This window comes from Lathamus discolor, chromosome 3, assembly GCF_037157495.1.
Source record: "Lathamus discolor isolate bLatDis1 chromosome 3, bLatDis1.hap1, whole genome shotgun sequence".
In the NCBI taxonomy this organism is placed as follows: domain Eukaryota; kingdom Metazoa; phylum Chordata; class Aves; order Psittaciformes; family Psittacidae; genus Lathamus; species Lathamus discolor.
In genome coordinates, this window is record NC_088886.1 from 49,771,669 (window position 1) to 49,795,898 (window position 24,230).

At 40.6% G+C, this 24,230-nt stretch overlaps 2 protein-coding genes and 1 long non-coding RNA gene across 6 annotated transcripts in view; 1 reads left to right on the forward strand and 2 right to left on the reverse strand.

Annotated features, from left to right (window-relative positions):
- The window catches only part of STAG1 (STAG1 cohesin complex component), a 183,435-nt gene extending 174,240 nt beyond the window's left edge, over nucleotides 1-9,195 (forward strand). For all 3 annotated transcript variants that reach the window (XM_065675112.1, XM_065675113.1, XM_065675114.1), the window contains 6 exons: nucleotides 956-1,161; nucleotides 2,543-2,714; nucleotides 5,247-5,357; nucleotides 5,564-5,678; nucleotides 6,736-6,816; nucleotides 6,912-9,195. In XM_065675112.1, the coding sequence (XP_065531184.1) occupies nucleotides 956-1,161; nucleotides 2,543-2,714; nucleotides 5,247-5,357; nucleotides 5,564-5,678; nucleotides 6,736-6,816; nucleotides 6,912-6,935 (709 nt within the window). In that variant the 3' untranslated portion in view covers nucleotides 6,936-9,195. The remainder of the gene's footprint in view (nucleotides 1-955; nucleotides 1,162-2,542; nucleotides 2,715-5,246; nucleotides 5,358-5,563; nucleotides 5,679-6,735; nucleotides 6,817-6,911) is intronic.
- Nucleotides 5,007-10,682, reverse strand: LOC136012179 (uncharacterized). The gene is made up of 2 exons (XR_010611599.1): nucleotides 10,480-10,682; nucleotides 5,007-9,645 (listed from the first exon to the last, which is right to left on the reverse strand). It is a non-coding gene; the product is annotated as an uncharacterized LOC136012179 (long non-coding RNA).
- Nucleotides 10,683-11,790: 1,108 nt separating this feature from the next.
- The window catches only part of PCCB (propionyl-CoA carboxylase subunit beta), a 34,895-nt gene continuing 22,455 nt past the window's right edge, over nucleotides 11,791-24,230 (reverse strand). For both annotated transcript variants that reach the window (XM_065675116.1, XM_065675115.1), the window contains exons 8-15: nucleotides 24,007-24,127; nucleotides 20,535-20,616; nucleotides 18,488-18,611; nucleotides 17,655-17,762; nucleotides 14,582-14,682; nucleotides 13,318-13,416; nucleotides 13,074-13,167; nucleotides 11,791-12,063 (exon numbers count right to left, since the gene is read on the reverse strand). In XM_065675116.1, coding sequence (XP_065531188.1) covers nucleotides 11,942-12,063; nucleotides 13,074-13,167; nucleotides 13,318-13,416; nucleotides 14,582-14,682; nucleotides 17,655-17,762; nucleotides 18,488-18,611; nucleotides 20,535-20,616; nucleotides 24,007-24,127 — 851 coding nt within the window. In that variant the 3' untranslated portion in view covers nucleotides 11,791-11,941. The remainder of the gene's footprint in view (nucleotides 12,064-13,073; nucleotides 13,168-13,317; nucleotides 13,417-14,581; nucleotides 14,683-17,654; nucleotides 17,763-18,487; nucleotides 18,612-20,534; nucleotides 20,617-24,006; nucleotides 24,128-24,230) is intronic.

A 24,230-nucleotide genomic window follows, 5' to 3' on the forward strand; every position in this document is an offset into this window, starting at 1 on the left:
GTTCTGTCTCCTGGAAATTGAGAGTTTCTATCTTTGCTGAAGCTGGTGAGAACTACCACTACGAAGCTCCTCTAAGATGCTGAGAAAAAGTTACCTCACCTTTGGCGTCTGATCAGCAAAGAACTCTCAAGTGCTGTAGTTTTTCCTTCCTCACAATTTGGGCACAATCTGTGCACTCTATAAATTGGATGCAGAAAAACTTCCCATTTTCCATGACTATTCTGCAGATGGATTCTATGAAGTCATGAAACACTCAAGTGTTAACAGTCTTTGGTACTGTAAAAGAGAAGGAGAATAAACCAAGAATTTGCCCTTCGGTGCAGGATTTGGGTGTTACTCAGTATGCACATAAACAGGAAGGAAGCAGCATTCGCACTATTTAATAAAACAGCAGACAGAAAACACGGGAGGGAGGTTGTTTGGTTCCACCCTTAAGTTAGTTAATGTGTGTATTGGACTTCTTCGTGGCAGTGGAACAGGTTTTCAACTGTTTTATCAGAAAATGACTGCTTGTAGAAGAAGCCATTGTTCTTGTTCCAAGATGCAAAAGGATAGCCTACATCCTCACCACAGGGGTTCTAATTCAGTCTGTCTGTTGACACAGTAGCAGTATATAGAGGTGGCTTCCTCACTAAGCAAAACAGAAAAGGTATTCTAGTAGAGTGTGCTGCGAATTATCGCAGGCAAATGCGGGAGGAAGATGCTGGGGAGACAACATTTTGTATTGTTTATCTGTGAGTAACCTGGGCATCATTAAATGTGTTAGCTCGTTTTCAGGGAAGGCCGTATACTCTTAATCCGTCAGAGATACAATGCCCTATCAGCATATGTTATCAAATAATGAAACATCATGCAGGATTTATGTTAAGCTCTCAACAACATAAATTGGGGCTGCAGATCAGTTAAAGAGGGAACAGTGTGTTGTGTCTCTATACTCATTGTCTTTTATTTTCAGTCACTCCTACTTGGAGAAGTTTCTGACAGAACAGATGATGGAAAGAAGAGAAGATGTATGGCTTCCACTCATTTCCTATAGAAACTCACTAGTTACAGGTGGTGAAGACGACAGAATGTCCGTTAACAGTGGAAGCAGCAGCAGCAAAGCCTCTTCAGTGAGGAATAAGAAAGGACGGCCACCACTCCACAAAAAGAGAGTAGAAGGTTTGTGTGGGTTTAGATTGTCTCATTTTGTACCTATATTAAGTTTCCTTTTTAGGAGTCCTTATAGTTTCATCAGTTATTGCTGAACTGTATGATATATTCTGTATGTAGTAAAAACAAGACAGCTGCAAGGTCCCATTGAGCTTGGACCTGTGTTCATGGGAAATACCATTGCGAGTCCTTGCAGATTCAGAACTATTAAAAGCTGTTACTGAAGTTGGAAACAGGTATTTGTTACCTGCTTTACACCTTTCTTAGTCATGGACTTCTGGTTTTCTGCCTATGCTTCAGTCTGGAGCTGTTGGTGATTAACAGGATATTAGAGCAAACCCAAGGCAGAAGTTCTTATACAGGTCTGTATTTTTGCAGGACCACTGGAGATCACTTCTCTTGTTTAAAATAGTATTGATATCCAGTGTCTGTATCTGTGCTCTTTCTGTGACTTCAGGCCTGTTCACTGGCAATTTGGCTACGATAGCACATTTCTCACCAGTTCATCCATATGACGTAGTGTATACTTTTGTGAATGTAAACTTAATTGTTTCACTACAGAGTAGTTGTAAGAGGGATCTTTAAATGTCAGGGATTTTTCTAAGGTCAGTATCTATGGTAGTAACTACTCAGTAAAGGATCCTATGCCACTTTGCCTGAATATACAGGAATTTGCTAAAATAGTCTTCAAAAGTTTGTGCATAGGCACTTCTACGATCTGGCCCATTCTCCACTAGAGCTTCTGTTGAGCAGTACATGCAACAAGTCCTTCAGTTTCTCATAGCCAGCCTGGAGTTCAGGTAGATAAAATACCACTTCCTTTCTTCACGTACTCTTTTGCTTCCTTCAGGATGCCATGATTTTTGCAGAACTGAACTGCTGAGGTTGACCTCCAAACTCAGTATTTACCTGTATCTTCGTCGCTGTGTGCATATGAGATTAACAATCTTACATTTAGATTTTAAACTCAGGAATTGGGAATTAATTATCTTTGGTAGATGTATGCAAGACACCCAGCAATAACGTAGGTAGTGCTGCAGTACGATACTTGCAATGACTTCTGATGGTTTAAGTATTTCTACCTTGTGTTATCACTGAGAATAGCTGTAATAATCCTACCTTGAAAGAACACAAAATTAAATGAGAGCTGAAAACTTTATAATTTCAAGCATTTATCCACTTGTTTGAAAAGCTACTAAACTGTTGAAAATCTAGATTTGGAGAAAGTGCTGCAACTAAAATTAACTGTAGCAAAGCGTGTCAGCAGCTGGAAAGCTGTCAGTACTAATGTGAGGTGTTCCTTCAGAGCTGGCTGAACAAATCCCTACAGTGGTAACACTGCACTGCCCCTTATCAGGACTGTAATTAATTTTAAATGTCCTTTTTGTAGATGAGAGTCTAGAAGGCTCGTGGCTGAACAGGAACGAAAATATACATACTCCAGGGACACTGCAACCACCACAGCTCACCTCAACTGTCTTGAGAGAGAACACCAGACAAATGGGAGAGCAGATCCAGGAGCACGAGTCGGAGCAGGGATCTGAACAAGATTTTTTACACAAGTAAGTGTTGGAATTTCAGTATCAAGCACAGTGAGCCAGGCACAGGAGTCACATGTTATTTACACAAAAAGTCTTAGTTGGTGGCTCCATAGATGTAGTATTTATTTGCAAAACCAACTGGAAATGTCTTGGCTAGCAATACTTTATTTTCAGATCCCAGGAAAATGTTGTCCTGAAATCATGGTAGAAAATCTGTATGTTAAAATTATCTCATAGCATAACCATATGGTTATGGTTAAATCTTTCTAGTGTTTGTGGCCCAAGGCTGGATTTGAAGTGTTTCCCTGGAAGACCTGTTAGATGTTCTCTTTTCTTCCCCTCTGCCCTTTGTCATAGTGCACTTCTTGGTCTCCAGCCATCCTAACGATTTCTTCTAAATTAACTCTTCAATGCAATTCTAGCTGCTGTGCTAGTATTTCCTGTTCCTGGGATAACTGCCTCCTCTGCCAAGTTTATTTTGTGCTAAATAATATATAGCTTTTTTCACTCAATTCCCATTTTATGACCTCCATTTAGAGGGGGAAGAAAATGTTGGTTATTTTATAACAGTACGTTCAGAATACACGTCTTGAGAGAATGCTATTATGTGCTATTTCTATTAATTTGAGGATACAGAATAGCAATACCTGTTTTGGAGACTATTTTTACAACTTTTATAGCTGAATGTACTGATCTAGCTATACTAAAAAGTCATATTCTACTCGCCAGATGAATGAGGTCTCAACCAATGCAGTATAGTATAAAATAGCCAGATTATGCTTCTTGGCTTTCTTCCAGGTTTTGTCCATTGTGTTTTTCTTGGTATATGTTCCCCAGGTTCCCAGTTCTTACTGAACATGCAGTCACCCTGCTTCATCCCTGTTTAAACGTAAACTTTCCTGCTTCATCCTGTATTCTTTAATCATAGTATTTTCTAAATAGAAATAATTGATAATTTTTGCCTCAGAAGGTAAAATGTTCTGCAAAAATAAATAAAAAAAATTAACAAAATTATCTAACAAAATTTTACAAAATCATCTAACAAAGTTAACTAAATTTAACAAAACCAACTAAATTTAACAAATTTAACACAGTCCAACAAAAGCTACTACAATCTAACAAAATTAATTAAAATTAACAGAAGCTACCAAAATCTACTGCAAGCTAACAAAAGATAACACAATCTAACAAAAATCACCTAACAAAATTAACTAAATCTAAAAAGTTACCAAAATCTAACACAAGCTACCAGAATCTAACAAAATTGTCTAACCAAATTAACTACATTTAACAAAAGCTACCAAAAGTTATCACACTCTTAACAAAATCTAACAAAAGCTACCACAATCCAACAAAAGCTACCAAAATCTACCAAATTTTAACAGAAGCTACCAAAAACCAAAATAATCTAATAAAATTAACTAAATTTAACAAAAGCTATCAAAATTTAACAAAAGCTATCAAATCTAACCAAATTAACTAAATTTAACAAAAAAGCTACCAAAATCTAAAAACTACCAAAATCTACCAAAATCGTTTAACCAAATTAACGAAATTTAACAAAAGGTACCAAAATCCAACAAAAGCTAACAATAGCTACCAAATTCATCTAAAAAATATCATGTAATAATATTTAACAGAATCTAAATTATCTGAGTTAACTAAATTTAACAAAATTATTGTTCAAAATTTAATAAAAGTAACAAAATCATCTAAATTTAACTAAATTTAATTATCTAACTGAATTTAAAAGCTAACACAATTATCTAACCAAATCTGACAAAATCTTTTAACAAAATGAATCACCTTATAATATTTAACAAAAATCTAACTAATCTGTTATCTAAACAAAATATAACAAAATCATCTAACAAAAATATAAAAACCAAAATTTAACAAAATTGTTTAACAGAATTCAACAAAATTATCTAACAGTTTAAAAGTAAAAATATTTTAAAATAAAATAGTAAAATAATAAAAACTGATGTTGCTCGTCAAGAGCTACTCTTAGCTTACTACTGTTTCTTTGTGCTGCAGTAAACAAATCATATCAAATCTGCTGCTGTATACTACTGCATTTAGATGGTACAGCGCTTAAGGTACTTACACATGGGCTAAGTTAGTGGATGCTAATCAGGGTATACATTTAAAAGCAATTTGGTTTTCATGTTGTGTGACATTTTTGTTTTAAACTGTGTGTCAGTTGCTAATTTGGATCTATTCTTGCTCATATTTTGCGTGATCTGTGACAGTGAAGTAGGACTGAGTAGCGCTCCCACTTCAGGAGCATACCACGCTAATGAACGAGTGATGTTGCCATTTTATGTAGCTGGTTTTATTACAACAATTAATGGAATTTTTTTGTTTGTGCACACATTCAGTGAGAACAAACAAGTTTTGGAAGGGAATCCCGAAGACATGTACAGTGATGGGATGTGATTTAAATATCTTAATCTCAAGCATGGCCAAACACAATATTTAAGTAGATAGATATTGTCTAAAAAAGCCAACTCAAAATTGTGTTCTCACTCGTAACACTGCTTTGCTTGTTAGTCCCCAGATGCAGATATCTTGGTTGGGCCAGCAGAAGCTAGAAGATTTAAATCGAAAGGACAGGACAGCCATGAACTACATGAAAGGGAGAACTGGTGTAAGGCATGCAGTGTAAGTGTTCAGAGCATCCTCATCTCTAGCCCAGAACCATTTTAGATGACAGTGCCTCAATTTAAATGTCACCTCTTCTGGTTTGCTGCCATCAACTTCTGTGACATTTGACCTCTTGTTAATGAAGGCATTCTTTGTAATGATGAAAATCATGGGTGAAGTTAAAATGCCTGGAAATGACTTTTTCTTTCTCATTATTTAATCAGACGAGGTCTAATGGAAGATGATGCTGAGCCCATCTTTGAAGATGTAATGATGTCCTCACGAGGTCAGCTAGAGGATATGAATGAAGAATTTGAGGACACGATGGTCATTGATCTGGTCAGTAAATCTTATTAACAGCAAGTTTACAATGGATGAGAGGTAATTTAAAAGGAATTTTAGAAGTGCAAACAGAAGTACAAAATTTTGAGCGACATTTCCTGTTGTCTGAGGGAGCAGAAATGATCCAAGTGCTCCCTTGACCTTACAGCTGCAGATTCAGGAAGGTGAGCTTCTCATCATGCAACACTCCCAAATCATTCTCAGGGCTGCTCTCCATCCAGCCTGTATTTTTGCTTCAGACTGCCCCAATCCATGTGCAGGACCTTGTACCTGACCTTCTTGAAATCCATGAGATTTGTACTGGCCCATCTCTCCAGGGCCCTCTGGATGGTCTTTTCCATGTAAAATAGGGGAAAAAAGCCGTTTGCATTATACACTTCACCATTTTTGTCCTTTCCTGTTTCTCCTTTTATATCCAAACAGTAAGGCAGGGGTTACTTGAGGACTGGGCTATAATATCTTGGAAAGAAAATTTAGGCAGTAATTCAGTTGCTGCTGCTGAATACCAAGGTTATTGCTAGCATCAAGTAAGTAAAATCTCTCTTTCACTAGTAATCCAAGCAAGGAAATGAGGGAATTTGATTAAGGTAGATAGTGAAGATAACATTTACTCTTATGTTCCTAGGGAAAGACAGCATAAAGGATTTAATTCTCAGAAATACTACGAAATCTTAAGTACCTTTTTATGTTCTAAACTCATTTTTCTGTCCAGGTCAGAGATGAAACTTCACCATAAACTTAAAAGTGTAAAGAGAGTTAAACGACAGGTTTTATGCAGTGTGGCCAACAGTCCTAAAACAAGAACATCCTTAGATCAGCAACAGCCTCAGGCCTGTCCTTAGCTGTGAGCACAGACTTAAAACCACTTGAGCTTTCACCCCAGTCCTTAAATAAAGTGCAAATGTAAGAAGCACTTCCCTATGCCAGGGCCTACCTTTGTATCAGACCTAGGAAAGCCCAAAGCCAGATGCACCCATTGGCTGCAGAGCCACATGAATCCTTTGTACCCAAGCAGTTGCTGCTATGTTCTAAACCTGCTACTTCCTCTTTTTAGCCACCTTCAAGAAACCGGCGAGAACGGGCTGAACTGAGGCCAGACTTCTTTGACTCCGCAGCTATCATTGAGGACGATTCAGTAAGGCTTTACTAGTATCATTTCCTGCTTATGTGCGGTTCTTTCTGATGACTGTTACACCTCATTGATTACTGTCTTTTACATCATTTTTCTAGGGATTTGGAATGCCTATGTTCTGAAGTCTGGTGAAGACATTTTACAAATTTGGAACTCTATTGTTTAGAGCTAGAGGCCTATATACTGTGATAGCTTGTATGAAAACCACATTTTTGATGTGATACAGTTTGATTTTTAACCAAATGATTGAGGTCAATCCCTTTTTGTAGTGACAGAAAGAAGAGGAACTTCTTAATGACAGAAAGGAATGTTGGCCAATCCAGTCACCTCAGAAGGGCTGACCTGAAAAATCATTTGTATCCCTGTTCTTGACTGTCCTAATACAGATATTTTTTTTTCTGGATGAGGAGGAAGTTTTAAATTGTTAAGACAGCTGTCGAAATAAACACTGTTCTACATATGTTTTCTGAAAACAACATTGAGTGAAAACAGAACTTTTTAACTTTATTTTTCTGCTGTACAATTTAAAACGGTTTTAACATTTGCCTTTTTATGTTTTAAGAGCTAGCCATTTTTATTAAACCTATGCCTATCAGCCATTGACTAGCGATAATGCTATAAGCAGGTCATTCTGGCTACAGAAAAGTGTTTTTGAACACACTGGATTTGATTAACATTATGGTACGCTTATATCCTCTCATAGGCATTGAGAAGAACACTCTTGTAGAAGAGGTTAGAATTCTAATGACGTGCATCTCTGCCAAAAAATTTCAGATTCTGATATGATAAACCCAGATTTTATACTCTTGAGAAGATTTATTTTTATTTATAATGGGACAGAAAGTAAGAGATGTCCGTGAAGCCACTTTTCCAACAGACGCTGTGTAACATTCATTTTATATAGCACACGGGGACACAAAAACAGTAAATTTTCTATTGGTACTTGCTCTGTGCATTTTTAGCAACTTATACCAGCAAATAAAGTATTCTCAGTAAAACACACAAATGGTTCTCAAGTAATCACTTTGCTGTTTTTACTACCTACTTCAAGCCCTGCCAACCCAAGGTACATAAACAGCAACTTTCCTAGTCAAAAAAAAAAGAAAAAAGAAGTCAAGGGTGGGGGAAAGGAATCACTTTAGCATAACTAAAAGCAATTTTAACTGTACCATAAAAGAAGAGAAAATCTACTTTCCATGCCGTAAATACCCTTTTCCGCTATTTTTGTAAATTAATTTTGCCAGTTAGAAGTACTGTATGTGCTGCATAGAAATTTGTGCTTAGATGGTGAAGTTCTTAAGCTTACAATGGAATACAGCTACATTTTCAGTGTTAACTGTGCATATTAAGAGTAATTCTTTGGGGGAAATGAAATGAAATATCATTTTTCAGAAAAGTTAAAAACATCAAAAAAAACCCAAAACATTCTCAGCTAAGTCATTGTAATAAGAGATTTTTCAATGTCTTCAATAATTTGGAATTCCATTATGACTCTGCCTAGTAGCTGCTACTTAGTTAAAACTGGCCCAATACCAGAGGTGCTGCCCATCCACGACTTGCACTGACTCTAGGATCTCAAAGAATCAGCCCCAAAATGTTAATCTTCCTTTCTGCGTTCTAACGTTAACATTTGAGACACGAAGCAGATTGACCCACTTGGAGCACAGCAGGTTTAGAGGTGCTTTTTCTGTGTTTTTAGCAACTGCAAAATAATCATAGAGCTTTTTTCCCGTTACGAACTTGCTGAAAAACAAACCAACACAACAATGCCCAGTGCTTACTTGCTGGGAAAGAAAAAAATCTTAACAACAAACCTGCCTTTCACTCAGATTGAGGTTTGTTTATTACAACACGTGCAGTTCTCGGACATGGTTGCCAAAAATGTTTGACTAGGTAATTCAGCCATTCCTCAGATGGTGGTTGGGTAATGTATAGAACCCGAGACGTAGCTGGAACCTTATAAAATCACGTTACCTCCCTTAATATTCTGTCCACCCCAAAAAAAGTAATAGGGTGGGCAGGAATGGCTGCATTAAATTGTCATCACAGTAACCCTGTGAGCATAGTAGCATAACAAATGCTGCCTGGTTTGAGTCATACTCTCAGACGAACCTTGTGCTTCACAGTCCTCTGTGTGGAAAACTGATTCCTAATTTAACATTGTAGAATACTGTATAACAAACATTTATTATCACGGTACCTGCAATGGGTTTCCAGTTCAGTTTGCAGTCAATAGGTTTTTGTATTATGAGTGTCTCCTTGATTGGTTTTGCTAGTAATTCTGTAAATTGTACATTTACAATATGAGGTTTTTTTTTTTCCTTTTGTACAATTTAAAACTGATGCTTCACCTTTCATTTAATAAACTATTCAAAATCATGAGTATGATGAGCACCCTCTTCACTATAACTTTCTTTTACAAGCTCGTTTGGACCATCACATCTTGCCATCTCATTTCTTAGTAGCCAAAGGAAATACTGAAAGGTGGCTCTCGCAGTCCAGGCTTCACACCCAGATTCCATAAGTGAGCTCACCCACTCAGCTGCAGCGCAAAGGAAAACCCTGCCTGCTCTGTCTTTCTTCCCTCTGCTGTGGTGGATTTTTGGATTTTGGTTGATCTGGGAGGGGTTTATTGTGAAATTGCTGTAAATCTGGCAAGTCCGCACCCAAGTTGGGAGAGTTGCATTGTTAAAACTTAACACTGTCTGAACTGTCACAAATTCTGAGGAAAATCTCACCTTCCTGCCATGTGTGTCTGAAGTGAACTGGACAATGTACTAAAGGCCTGGAAGGTCCAACAACCAGCTGGGCTAAATGGAGTTTCACAGATCCCTGCAATGAATGTGCTCTTGTTATTTCCATGCCTCAGAGAGAGAAAGGTGCTGTGATTGTCCAACCTGTGAATGATTTCATCTCTGTAGCATTAAAGAAAAACTGACTTACTTCTCACCTGGCCCACTTCCTAAAGGAAAATCATCTGAGTCAGAGAAAGTAACGAGATGCCACAGGTGAGGAACCGGGATAGGATTCAAGGCCTGACTACTCCCGAAACACAGCCCAAATGCTGCATCTCAAACTGCTTGTAAGTGATGCTCAACTCCTGATGCACTGTGGAACACAGTAAGTAACCTTTCACACTTCTAAGTTCAGGGGCTGCTCTCTGTTGAAAGGATTTTATTTTATTTCTGTTGTTTCTGCAGGTGACTGAAATTCAAGAGAAACTCAAGTAATGTGGCCAGAGCAGCTTCCCAGTGGGCTTCCAAAGCATTGTGCCGCTACAGCAACTGACTGCTTGGGAATTGAGGGGATTTAAAAGGTAAGTTCTTGTCCTGGCAAGGAACGAAGTCTACAGGACAGGATGAAGTCTACAGAACTAATGAGGTTAGGAAACAAGAAAGGTTGTATTTTTGTGACAATGACAACTGGGTTTCTCATTTAGCATCTCCTCCTGACACTGGGGGCAGGCTGAAGAAATTATGTGCATATTGCTTCGTTTAAAACAGCTTTTGCCTCTAAACCTGAGATGGCTACCAGCAACTCTTAGCTACTAATTACCTCCAAAAAATCCTCTTGGTCCTCACAAACTTTGCCTACAGCTTCTCAGTTACCTAAGAACTTACTTCATGGCAGCGACCCCCAACATAGTAATGTTTCAGTTTACCTTACCTTGTTGTTGCAGCCAGCTCTGTTCCCTGGGCAGCAGGTACAGGCATCTGCTCCAAGCACGTTTCTGCTGCAGTACTACCAGGTACATTCCTGCAGGTAGCTTCAGTGTGTCTGCAGCCAGAATGGACAGTACATCTGTAACATGATTTCACAATGTCTAGTAAAAAAGACATTGCTTCTGGCTAGTACAAAGAATAGTGGAGCTGGGACTCATACTTGAAACACTCCTGTACTGTGTTTTCAGATGATTTTTAGTTGTTGCCCTTCTCCACCAGGTACAGGCTCTATGCTCCATGCTCCATGGCTGTACTCACTCGGGCACCAGCTGCACCTACCTGGGAAGAGATGCTACCTGCCAAGTTGCCATCTTGTCTTTCTTCCACTTCAGGCACATGCTTGGGGAGTCAACAGCAGCAGCTACAGTGTGCAGGTAGGGTAGTTCTCTGTCTTCTAATATAGTGCCATAAATTACTGAGGGTACTTACAACAAACAGATCATTACAGGAGTTCACGTGTTTGGCACCTGTTTGCAGTAGTGCTAAACATGCTGCTGGCCGTTACTCACTACCCTTCTGGGGCTGTAGTTAAAGCACTACTTCTAATGAGCAGAGGAAGCAAAGGGCCCAGGGCTGATCATCTGTAGTAACGCTACTGCAGCAGTTCCTTGCAAGTCTGGCAAATAACCATAGAAAAAAATAAGGCTGCAAGGGGCCTCTGGAGGTGTCTGTTCCAATCCTGTGCTGAGGGAGAAAGGCCCCCCACACACCCAGGGAGGAAAACTCTTGTGACACACCAGAACTGCCTTTTTTTCCCCCAATGTGGATGCACTGTCTCTTGTCCTTTGAGAGGAGACTGGCCCCACAGCTCTCAACTACCTGTGTTACAGCCTGGAGGTCACCAATACCAACCAAGACCCAGTGCTTCTGCAGCCAACATGTAAAAGCTGCAAGTTAGACAGTGTAGCAGAGGAACAGAACAGGTTAGTCTGAGATGGGCAGGGCCTGGATTCCAGTGCACTGAAATCCAAGCTCAGGATTTTTCTCCAAGTCTGTGGCACAGGAATTGGAGTCAAGACTCCAAAGGTGGACCCAACGCTAGATGTGAACTCCCCAGGGTCTGACTCCTGAGCAGTGAGAGGTCGCTGCAGCTCTGCCTGCCCAAGCCACCTCCAGGGCCTACATGATGGAGCAGCCCATGGAGCATCTGACCTTGTGCAATTTGTAACTACTCACCTGCAGCAGGCGTAGCAGGTTGTGTGGATTATTAATCCACCAAAATGGGTTTATAGAGATGAAGTGGTAAGACCCCAAATTAAATGAGATATGTACTATGATTTAATGGTATTAACAAAATCAAAATGAAAAGACTGTTTCCATTGCAAAGTAGAACTGCAATTAAACAGGGAGTATTTGCGTTCAGAATACTGCTGTGTCTTCCAGCATGGCCAAGCCCCTCCTCACACTCACAGTGGCATATTAGCATGTTTCTTCCAGGGACTGGACTGTGTTTTACTAGCCAGCACATCAAGGTCATGGCAGATGCGCATGCGGGTGGTTGAAGGTTGGATGATATCATCAACAAACCCTGTAAAGAAAAGAAAACAAAACCTGACCAACCATGAAGTGTTTGCTTGCTTCTCAGCCTGCTATAGGGAGGCTGCAATGTCAATCAGCTAAATAAAAACAGTACTTTGAATGTACAGGTCACAAGTTACAAATTAACTTAAGAAGATAATTTAAACAGCCTGAAAAGGATATATTCCTGTGTCAGCAGTGTTTAAATTCGAAACATTTGGGAGTTTAATTTTTGTAAAAGTTAGCAAGCCATAAAATGTTAAGGAGGGGCTTTACTCAATGAGTGCTGTACCTGTCACTGCAAAGCTTAGACATACCATCTCCTTCCATGTACTACCATTAGTCTGACTTATTTACAAGTATTGAATAGAAGAGACATCCCTTGACTTTGCACATGCAGGAAGGTGGGTATTTTCCTGGCTCTAACAGCAGTAGTATAGTCTACTGCAAAACCAGAGGGAGGGATATACTGTGCACAGTGATTATGGTGGAAAACAGCTTGGCTAAGTCTTCTCAGCTCTGTGGTGCTATTACTGGCATTTAAATGAAGTTCAAACCCTATCAACAGAGTAAGCCAGCACAACTGGAAATGGAGAGTGCCAGCTCCAGAGCCTGCAGAACTGGCTTCCACAGCACAGTTAAGCCAGAAGGAAATACAGTGGGAGAACTTAATCCAGAGAGTCCTGGGTAACATCACTAAACTGAACCACACTCTGACCTTTACTTAAGGCCGCTGTCAAAACAGACTGTCAAAGCATCTGTGCCTTTAAGTGAAAGGCTGCATTTTGAGATGCTTTCCAGTGTCTATGAAACTGAAAATCTGCTTTTCAGTGCAATCCCCACATTTTACCAGTCTCTCTCCATTTGAATATGTTTTGTATTTTTCCACAAGCTGTCCACAAGCATCACCTTTCTGACTCAGATGCAAGTATCACTAGCAAAAAGTTACTCAACAGCTACAAATTAGCTATATGCAATGGCAAACTCAAACAGGGGACACAAAGTGTGAGATAACCATACCTCTCATGGCAGCAGGAAAGGGGTTTGCAAACTTATCCACGTATTCTGCCTCTGCATCTCCCTCTTTTCCTCTGAAAATGATCTGGACAGCACCCTACAAAGATAAAGCCTACATGTCAGTGACAGTAATTGGGGCCATACAGAAGATATTTGTGTGCTACATCAGCCCCTTCCCCCTGCCACACTGTACAGATGTGCATTCTGGTCAGCTGCTTCAGAGTGTAAGGAATCAGCCTGGATTTACCTTTGCACCCATCACTGCCACCTCTGCTGTAGGCCAGGCATAATTTGCATCTCCTCTTAAATGCTTTGAGCTCATTACATCATAGGCACCCCCATAGGCCTGTAACAAAAACCAAGGGATTAATTAGTGTGAAGTTGCTCACGGCAGCAATAGCCTACATTCCTCTTGCAGCTTTTACTATTCCAAAGACAAGCAAGTGGGGTTAAAATTTACCTGAAAGAGACCGTGAGCATCTATCTCCCTTTTGCTATGCTCTCCTAAGACAGCTGTCTCTTCAGCTAGAACCCCAAAGAGCAAGGAAGGGGGGTTGCTGGTAACCCACAACCCTTCTTTATGGCAGGCAGGGAGGAATCACCATGTATCTTGAACAGCAGGCCTCAAGCCACACCATGCACATGCACACAAACAAATGACGTGCTTCTGGAATTTCCTGGCCAGGGAATGCAGCACTCAGGCTCTGCAGCGCTCCACTCTGGTACTGGAAGCATTCCAGACAGCAATGATGAACAGATACTGCAGAACTGCAGAGCAGACTGCAGTACAGTCTGTTGCAAGGCATTACTGAAAGCTACAGCAAAGCTGCAAACTTGGGAAGTAAAGGATGGCAATATTGACAAGAATCAGAGAAAGAAGAAAGGGACAGCAAGAAGAAAAGCAAACCTATCAGAAAACAAAGCAGGAGGAGCAGACCAGCAAGGAAAAAGCTAAGCCTTTTAGGACCTAGAAGATCTCTGAGCTTATGGCAGCATGGTATCAGGTATCTTGCAGAAAAAGAGAGAGGAGAAAAAATTAAATGGACTATAGTAGTAGTAAATGGAAGAAGATAGACCATGTGAGCATGAAACCTGCAGGCATGACATCTAAAGATACAGTCAGCACTGGTTTTGGAAAAGGAGACTGAAGTGGCAAGAACAGAGAAAGATGATTTACTCTGTGCAAACAGATGGCATGTCCTCAGTGAGACAAGCTGGGTGACAAAGGACAAATACTTGACTGAAGGCATTCCAGGGAAAAAGCAAAGAGCAGAAACGTGATTTTAGAGGAGTGCAGAGGGACAAGGAATGAAGGAGCTGAGGTAATAGTCTGAGAATAGAAGAAATGGCCTCTTGTAACTTGACATGAGGAGGTGTTACCAGATGGGACAAATGGAGATGTGACAACAGAAAGCACAAGTGGGACAGATGGACAGAGCTTTGCATAGCTAAAATTGCTACTAGTGAAAACAAGAACTCCAGCAGAGCACCATGGAATCATGCCAACTTACCTTTCTGGTGATGATAGTGATTTTAGGCACAGTTGCTTCTGCAAAGGCGAAGAGTAGCTTCGCACCATGACGTATGATTCCACCATACTCCTGAGCTGTACCTATAAATGACAAGGAACTTTTTTTACCACAGGGAATTCACAAAATCCCCTATGCAGCTTGGCATCATCATCCGTTACTGGCAGCAAACCTGACAACAACCAGAGCCATGTTAATATCCAGGAGAAGGCAGTACCAGGCAATGGTCTCAGTCAGACACTGAGCAACGCTACAGTAAGACTCGCACCAAAAGCAGCATATATTATTTGCAGATGAGGTCACAGAACCAGCACACTCACCAGATGGTATGTTCCGAGGAACAAAATACAGTTACATCATTTTCAGGACTTCGACTGTGACTAGCAGTGAAAAACACAACCTAGATTCACTTCTCCAGAAACCCACTCTTTTTCTAGGCCATACTGAAAAGCAGTTTGGCTATCGGGGACCTATCCTAGTTGTCCTTTAAGGTCCATAATCTTGGCCTTGCTTGAACAATGGAGCATGAATTCCTCTGTAAAGATTCTCACAGCAGGTGCTGCTGGAGAATGATCATATGCAGCAAACATGAATACAAGTCATTTGTTTTACAGGAGGTTAAACACAGGCCTCATTGGGGTGACTTGGAAACAGCAATCCCATACACCTTATTTGTAGGATTTCTGAATTTCAGACTACCGGATGTAACTCTACAATTACTTTCTAGCAGTTTATCCACCTCCTGACTTTTGCTTTCAGCTCCTGAGATAACTTCTTAGAGTACTTTGGGATTTTTTAAATTTATATCATTTTTAAATGTAAGATTTTAAAGAAAAACTCTTCAGTGAGCTGTAGTAACTCTCTGGGTGGCCTGACTTTAATGCTTCCCTCGGTGTCATTTGAGTGGCTAATCATGTACAAATTATTACACTTGGAAATGTCTCTTCTCAGCTACAACTTCACTTTTGGTTGTTGTTTCCCTCCAGCCTGTGGGACTTGTAAAGCCTGCAGAACCTTCCCCGCAACAGCAATCGGAACCAGCATGATGACAGTCTGAGCACAGCTGGGATGTTCAGCCTAGACCCGGATGCTGCAGAGCTCTTGCAGACCCTGTGATGTACTCCTCCTCTCAGTTTCTAATTCACACTTTGAGCAGTGTAGCCAATCACTTAAAATACTTCAAGTGTAAGACCATTAAGTTATTATTTGAACTATTTACACTGTCACCCATGGCCAAGTAACAAACTCTTCTGATCACAGATTCAGTCCCAGACTTGTTCTAAATCCTAAATACTTGTTCTAAATCCAGCTACTGGTTATGAATGTCTTAAATGTCATCTCTGTGCACACCTATTAAAGTATTTGGATCACTAACATTCATTTGTCTTCTGTACTGCACAGGGAGATGAGTTGACCACCACCTTCAGAATTTGTTATTTTACCTGAAAGTTCCGATGCTATTGTACTGAGCTTGTCACACTCCTAAAAATACATCAGTTTAGGATCAGTGCCAAGCCTCAGATCTCCTCTTTTTAGCTTTCTCTACCTTCTTTTATCTTCTATTTACATACTTTCAAACCAACATTCTATTGTACAATACTAAGTTACTACTTTTAATTAGCTGTATGGAAATAGCTTTGGTCTTGGAGGCTGAGCAACTGTCCAAATCTAGATTCCTGCAGTCCACCTGAGAGAAGGAGGGGATGTCCACAGCAGGAGAGAAAGGACAGAGGCCAGGAGGGAAGAAGAAGGTCCTGTTAACACCTTCTGTATTGCCTCATTGTTAAAACATGTATCAAAGCAAGAACTGGAATGTTGACTCCTGACATTTTGATGCTTTGATAGCTGTAGAGGCCTTGAGGCAAACTTTGGTTTATCCAACAGTATTACCCTTGTATATTGAGTGGTATGAAAGATGTAGCATGTTTATTTGTATAACATTCATCCTCCTCTCATAACCTGTTTTCCAAAAGGTCATTTTAACATTGACTGCTCATGAAGCCTATGCTGGAAAAAGTCTAATCTCAGACCTTTCCTTACTGATTCACCTAAAGCTTTTCAACCTGGGCATTCTTTCATCTGAAAAATGCCTTGGAGCATGAAAAAAACAATGATACAGAGATGGGGGTTTGTGTATAACTGAAGCAACAGCAACCAAGGATGTACTATTTTCTTCCCCTCTATAGCTTCATCCTTCTACATATTTGAGCATTAAGTACAACGGATGAAGCTGGTGGAGGAGGTAGTTTGTCTTCCTGCAGCAAAGCTTGGAAAGCAACACAGGCCTGTACTAGCTCAGTAACTCAGCTGCTTTGACCAGTGGCCTCCCTGCCCACAGGAGAATCAGCAGTGCTGTGCTCTCTTGTAACCCTAACCAGAGGGCTCAGAAACAGTGTGTGGGGCTGCTTTCCACTGCTTCTTGAGCAGCCAGTCTTTGCAGGACCTTCTGCTACCACACTATCCAGGTTACAGACTTATAAATAAAACAGCATCTAAATAAAACATCTGAGCATTTAAAGGGATAAGGAGTCTCCTTATAATAAAGAAACAGTGCAAGTTCCACACCATTTATGACAAGAACAGCATCTCTAGCAAATGCAGAGATTTTTTTCCTGGACAGGGCATAGGCACAGCTGTGCAATTGTGCTGGAATTCCAAACAGCAGGACAGAGCTTTCCAGGGCATGATATGCCCATGGTCACCTCTGGCCAACTGGTCATCCCAGCATCTCTGTCAGACTGCTAAACATTCTGCATTGACTTACTGCATAAACTGGCCCTCTTCTCCAGTAAGTCCTGAAAAGCTTTGTAACCTGAGAACACACTTATTGGCATGGTCCAGGCACTTCTTTCGTTTTCCTGCAATTTCTTGTGTATTTCGATCTCCTTGTTATGGCTACTGTACTCAGAATAGAGTTTCTGTCCCCAGAAGCAGGATTTTAAAGCCTGGTTTATTTAGGTCTGTTACTGTAAAGGTCTTCTCACAGAGCTTTTGAAATGAGTTTTTAACACCAACCCCACCCTGCAGTGAGGCAAGATATAAAGGCAAGGCTTACCTGGCAAAAATCCAGGAACATCCACAAAAGTAATCAGTGGTATGTTGAAAGCATCACAGAAACGAACAAAGCGGGCTCCTTTCACAGAAGAATTTATGTCTAAGCACCCTAAAGTTAAGAAAACAGGATAAGGTGTTAACAATTCCAGTGATATGCTAATGGCAGTAATTCAAGGCAACTCAAAACCACACTATTTTAGCTCTGCTGTCTTCATAAAACAGAACAAAAGCTTATCTGTAGACAATATGGAGATAATCTGCCATGAAGTTTGCCTGGTTTAGAACTAAGGTTAGAGTACAAACTGCATTCAAGGGGAACTAATTTCTGAACACTCTGCATAAAGACTTTCTGTCCCCCAAAGCAGCAGTCTAAATTCAGTATATTTTTCCAATTTAAATATTTTTCTGTCATTTTCTCTTTATTGATATTTTTCAGATCAATCATGTTGAAAAGCTGCAGAGCTCTCCATTAAAACAAAAAATCAATTTAGTCCACCAATACTGTGAGACACCAGTGGGGTTGGTAAACACCCTGCAAAGTTTCTGTTCTGTTTCAGTGGATTTAGAATTTAGTATGTGCTATAATATTAAACTAAAACACATTTTGCATAAACCACCTATGTGAAACATTAAAAGCCAAATGAAAATTAATATCAAAACCTGCTGTCTAGTATCTGCATAGTCATATCTTGTCAATGTTACAAAAGAATAACACATCATCCTGGGTCTTCTAATCTTCCCAAACAAAAAGGCACAAAAACTAAAAACAAGGAGCAAACCAGAAAGTTATGATTGGTGGCAGTTTCACACCGGACTTGTACAGCCAGCTCTAACCTGATGCTACTTTGGGTTGGTTGCCCACTATCCCAACAGTTCGTCCATTCATCCTGGCAAAGCCAACAACAATGTTCCTGGCATAGGAAGGCATGATCTCGAAGAATTCCCTTTCATCGACAACCTGCAAGGGTGAGAGTTAGGCAGAGCCCTTACGAGGACTGACTTACATATACATGCATATTTCTTTACAGAGGCAAACACAAGATCAGTTACATCAGTACCGCAACTTTTAAAACGTACCAGAATTCACAGAATTAAAGAGGAGGAGGAAGAAGAAAGACACCTTTTAGTCCCCTTTTCAGCCTTCAGTACAGGAATTAACTAGTGCTGCACGTATCAAAACTACCACTTTGCCATTCATCAAAAACATCTGTCTGACACTTCCTCTGTAGCGAGCCTTTTTCCTAGCTTACAAGAAATAGGCATTTCAAGTCAGATGTTAAGAACTGCCTTCTCACAGCTTAGTAACTGGCAGACTACACTTGCAAAGAACAAGTCCCAGTGATAACAAAGCAAATAGTACTTCATGGATCTCAGGAATGCTCCAGGACACATTTAATACCTACTCTACTTCCTTGCATGTTTGGAGCACTGATCTAACAGAGGCCAATACAAAATTGCTGTGTTCAAAAGAGATCATAAGTACATATGGAGCAGTAGCGACACCTATACATGGATGCCTACCTAGTGTTTTCAACTCGATTTTCTTGTTTTCAACTGTTCATGACAACTTTGCCAGTACAGACTGCAGTCTGTCAGCCATTTCTGAGCCTAAGCCAAATGAAAAGTAGTGGAAAATATTTAAGTATTATTGAAGTAGTGTTATTTCTTTCCTTAATAGTTCTCAAAGTCCATGGGAGGGCTTTGGGTTGGGTCCCTAATTCTAAAAAGGACTTGTTTTAGATGCCACCTTTTACCTTGGAGCAGTAGCACTGAAACTCAGAACGGAAAAATCCAGAGATTAAAAACATCCTGAGCTTACTTTCTATACTGAAATAAACCTGAATGTAGCAAGTGCAAACTGAAATGTGATGCCTGAGGGAGTCTGTGGAGAGAGAGTTCAATAAAATAGCAGAAGGGAGAAATACGTAAAGGTCCTGCAAACACAGCTGACACCCCACCCCCACTTGTATGTCCTGCCTTGAAATGGATTCGGTCCTGGGTTCATCATCCACCTCAGAACCCTGGAACCCTAGGGTGGGCATCTGCCATTCAACAGCTGAGTGGCAAAAGCAGCAGCTGGCAATTTCAGTACTCAAAATTTGGACGCTGGGGGTGCATTATAGGGGGATGTAACACTTTCATGTGATCAGACTTCTTTTACAACCATGTTCTCTGCCCACGCATTTAGACTGTATTAAGTTGTAACAACTGGAAAAGTGAAGTACTCAAAGTTAGGCAAGAGAATTACCAGCACTGCCTGTGCCATTTCAACCGTTCACAAATTGCAGTACCGGCTTTCAGGGGTTTTAGAAAACAGCCAGATGTTCCCTTGCATGCCAGCCTCCCAGGAGCTCTGCTTCACAGGATGAACATTAACATCAGAGATTCCAAGCTTCTGAGGGTTTGACTTACAATTAAAACATTCCTGTATTGTCCATGTGTGTAACTAACGGTTGGACTAAACAGAGAAGGGCAGAACTCTGAGTGCACTCTATGCAGTTTATCACCTTTTATGAGAAAAGGAGAGAATTCAAGACAGTAATAACAAAGTATGGGAGGGGGCAAGTGACAGAACTCAAGACAAGTGGGGAGGGGATTTCAGCCCCAGAGAGAAAATTGAATTACAGCGTTTTTCATCTGTACAGTTACACATGCAGTGTAAGAAGATGGAACCTGAATCAAGCTTTAGGATTCCTTTCATCTGCTAGTGGTTTTTCTGTGTTTTTTGTTGTCCCTTCATTCATGGCTACTGCCCAATAACTTGGGAAGACTAAAAATAAAAACCTCTTTGGTGTCATTCTACGGGTTTCTTTCATTTACTCCCATACAGAATATAATTTATCCATATTCATCTCACCAGTGCTCACAGTAACAGACTTACTGAGTGTATGATATCCAGCATATCATAGGCTTTAGTAGATTCAACTGGTACAATCATGTCCAGCTCAGGAGCCAAACGGTCACTGCAGAAGACAAGTAAGTGTGAGCAACAGTATTTACATGTCAAATGAACACCAGGACCAAAAACTCAGGTAAAGAATTCCACTTCTGAACAGACTTCATGGAAACTGCTGCTCTGATATGGGGAAAAGAAAGAGTGCTTTCAGCCTCAGGCAGTTGTGCCTCAGTCCCCTGAGCTCTCACACACTGGGAGAAGAAAAGTATGAGCTATCTATTCCTGAAGGAGACACCTCTTCCACAAATAGTTCTGCTCATGAACCACGTCCTGGAAACACACTGCTCCTCTTTAACTAGAAGAGCCTCATGTTATGTGTGGGGAACATCTGCAGGAGACACTGGAGGAAGGCATGTGGAACACTGCAGTGGGGCACAATTCAGCCATAGGGAAAACGATGAAGAACAAGTGACAAGCTGCCAAAGCAGAAAAGCCTGCTCAGCCAGCAGCTCCAGTCCTCACAGCTTGACAGGCACAAGGGTTTCTCCCAGTGGCAGAGCAAAGCCTCCCACCATCTACCCTCATCTACTGTGTGCACACAGTTTAGGAGATGCGCATTTACAGCTCAGATCCTTTCCCTGCCTGCACTGTGCACCCATGATGGTGAATACAGGAAACTGTTCCATACTTACTTCCCAGACAAGCAGAGCTTCCTGGGTGGGGAAAACACATCCACTCTCAGCTTCTGTGGTTCAGTGTCTGCATTTAAAGAATCTTGACTGTTTACTCTGCTTAACAGGGACTCACTTCATGTGGGGCTTTACATGTAACAAAAGTGCTGCCTCCCTGTTGGCAGCTGACACTATCAGATACCTCACCTCCATCTCTGATCATACTGGCTTCACTAAGAACCTGCAAGCGTTAGCAAAAACTGGGTCTCTAGATTCATTACGTCCAAAGGGAGGGTGGGCAGAGGATGGTGTCAAGTTTTATGAGTCACCACTGAGAAGGCTTCAGGGATTATTCTATTTGTGCTATTCCATAACAATACTGATCTATAGTTGTTATAAATGGTGTTTCTGTGGAGTTCCTATTTTAACAATCCTATGATTTAGTGTATTTGAAACAAGACAACACAAGGCTCTGGACACCCAATTTAAAACCGAAGTGATCTGCAGTTTGTCAAAATCAGACAGAAAACACTAGTGCAAGCCGCACCGCTGGCTCTGTGATCCCTCACATACACAGGACTAGAGAGGCACAATTGCTTGCCGAGACGCTGCGACATATCTATTTATAGACTAAAACTGAGAGCAACACTTCAGGTATATTTTCCACATGATTAAAGAGTACTGCATGCAAATACTTCCATAAAATTATATAATGAAACCTTAATCTGATGAAAGCAACCACTTTTACTATATCAAACCTTGCGCTACAAAAGATTCTAAAACTTCTTGTCCATAAGGTAGGTATGAATGTGCTCTAAGTTCTGTGTGTTACCAGTGGTCCCCCAAAGGATAAGGAAAGTGAAAAAATTAAATTACTCTTCCCATAAATTCACAGTGCTGTACAGTACTGAGGGAAACTGTAACAGCATTAAAGTAAATACCCACATTCACAATGAAGACATTACCCAGGATACCACAAGTTTGACAATCTCCTTCAAATCATCACAGATAAAGGACAGCTGGTGTTTGCTGGTAGAGTCACGAGACTCAAGAGGTTGAGAACTGTGTTTCTTACAGATCCCAGTGAGCAGGAAGGAACTGCTGCTCATCATCAAAGCAGTCATCTAAATCCTGTGACAGCTTGAGATACCCTCACCCACAGCAACAGTGGTTTTCACTCAGTGCAAAAGTGAAACAGTTACTGAGAACTGATAATAACCTCCTCCAGAAATCTGTGTGCATACTTCAGGCCTTAGAGGAAATGGAATTTGCTTATAGTCAAAGACGCACAAAAGTAAAAAAAATACTGTACAATATACCAAATGCAGTGAACCATACACCCTTCAAAGGCAGGGCATTCACCATTAGACAATTTGGTACTGTAAGGATCCCTCTAACTCTAGAACCCAAGCCACTGACACCCAAAACTCCAGCTGACAGAAGTTTCAGCAACCAACACTGGGATTTTTCAGCACCACAAAGAACCTACTTAGCTAAAAAATTACATTTAATTTGCATAATTTATGCCCATTTTCTCTGGTGTAAAAATGATGCAACAAGAAAAGAAATTCCTCTAGAGGAATGGGCTTTGACTGGAGCAATGTAAAGATCAAACGCATCGATTCTAAGCTGAAGGACTATTAAGATGTCAGTATGTCCAGATGAAGTAATACCAATGCAAACATTAAGAGGACAAATGGGATAAATATTGGAGATGCTGCTATAAAAATAAGTAAATTTAACAGACAGATCTATCTTCACATGTATAGAGGCTAGTAAATTCAAGCTCTTAGTACAAATTGCATTTATTATACTGTGATCCTCTAACAATGTATCTGGTGCCTAATGGTGAACAATGTACTTCAGGTACCAGAGCGCTGATTTGTAAAACTGATCCAAAACCACATCCCCAAACTATTTGTTTCAAAGACACTGCAAAGAACAAAGAATGAAAAGAAGATAACCTTCCTGTCTCACATGGGAACATCTTTGGGCAAGTAAGAACCACAAGACATACATCACACACAGCTATAGAGCTGAAAGGACCAAAGTCAGGCACAGCTCCCATAGAAGAGAGGGTGACAGCCTCTTATGGATTCCCTACTGAAAGGGCTGAACTGGGTGTGAAACTGGATCTCAGGTCAAAATTGTTTTACTTCATTGACGTTCTCTGTTGTTAGCACTACTAAGCAAGGCTGGCTACTCAAACAGCCCCGTGTTGCCTCTCTGGCTGTCTCTCAAACGCTTGGGAAAATTCTCTGATAAAAGTCCAGACAGTCACTGGTTTTCTCCTCTCGAAATGACTCAAGTCCTTCCTTTGTTATGTTGCCAGCTACACAAGGAGGCTGAGAGACAAGTACCTAACACGTACAACTTTCTGCCTCCGTTGCTTCCTTGTTGATTTCCCACCTGAAACCTTAACAAGCAGATCTTGCCCAACAGACACATAACTAACAAAGCAGGGGAAGTTCTCCCCACTTTGGTTCACTGTGCTGTTTTCTGCCTTGCTCGCTTGTTTTAAAGGACTGTGACAGCCCATCTGTACAGACATTACTTTTCCCCAATTCTGTACGTCAGCCTGCATAACGCTGCTTTCAAACATGAAACGTAACAGTGAGCATGTATGTATGTACACATGCATGATGAAACACATCTCATGTTCACACACCACAATGCAGAATTAACAGCCAAGATCCCAGGCACGAAACACTCATTTCTGTACGCTACTTGAGCCAGAGAAGCCATGAAATTCAGTGGTCAGGGACCACAGATCTGTCTCCACTTACCTGGGGTCATGACATTCACAGACTGGTGCTGGATCACGGTTGCTAAGAGGTAAATAATTAAAGAACTCTCGGAGATTAAGTAAAGCATCTATATCATTCTCAAAGGCTCTGTGTGCAACTCCTGGAAAGAAACGTTATTAAGCAGTTAGTGGAATTATTTTGCAAGGTTTTCTTTTCAAGTCTGTACAAAGAAAGACACAAAGAAGTAACAGTAAGAATTTTTA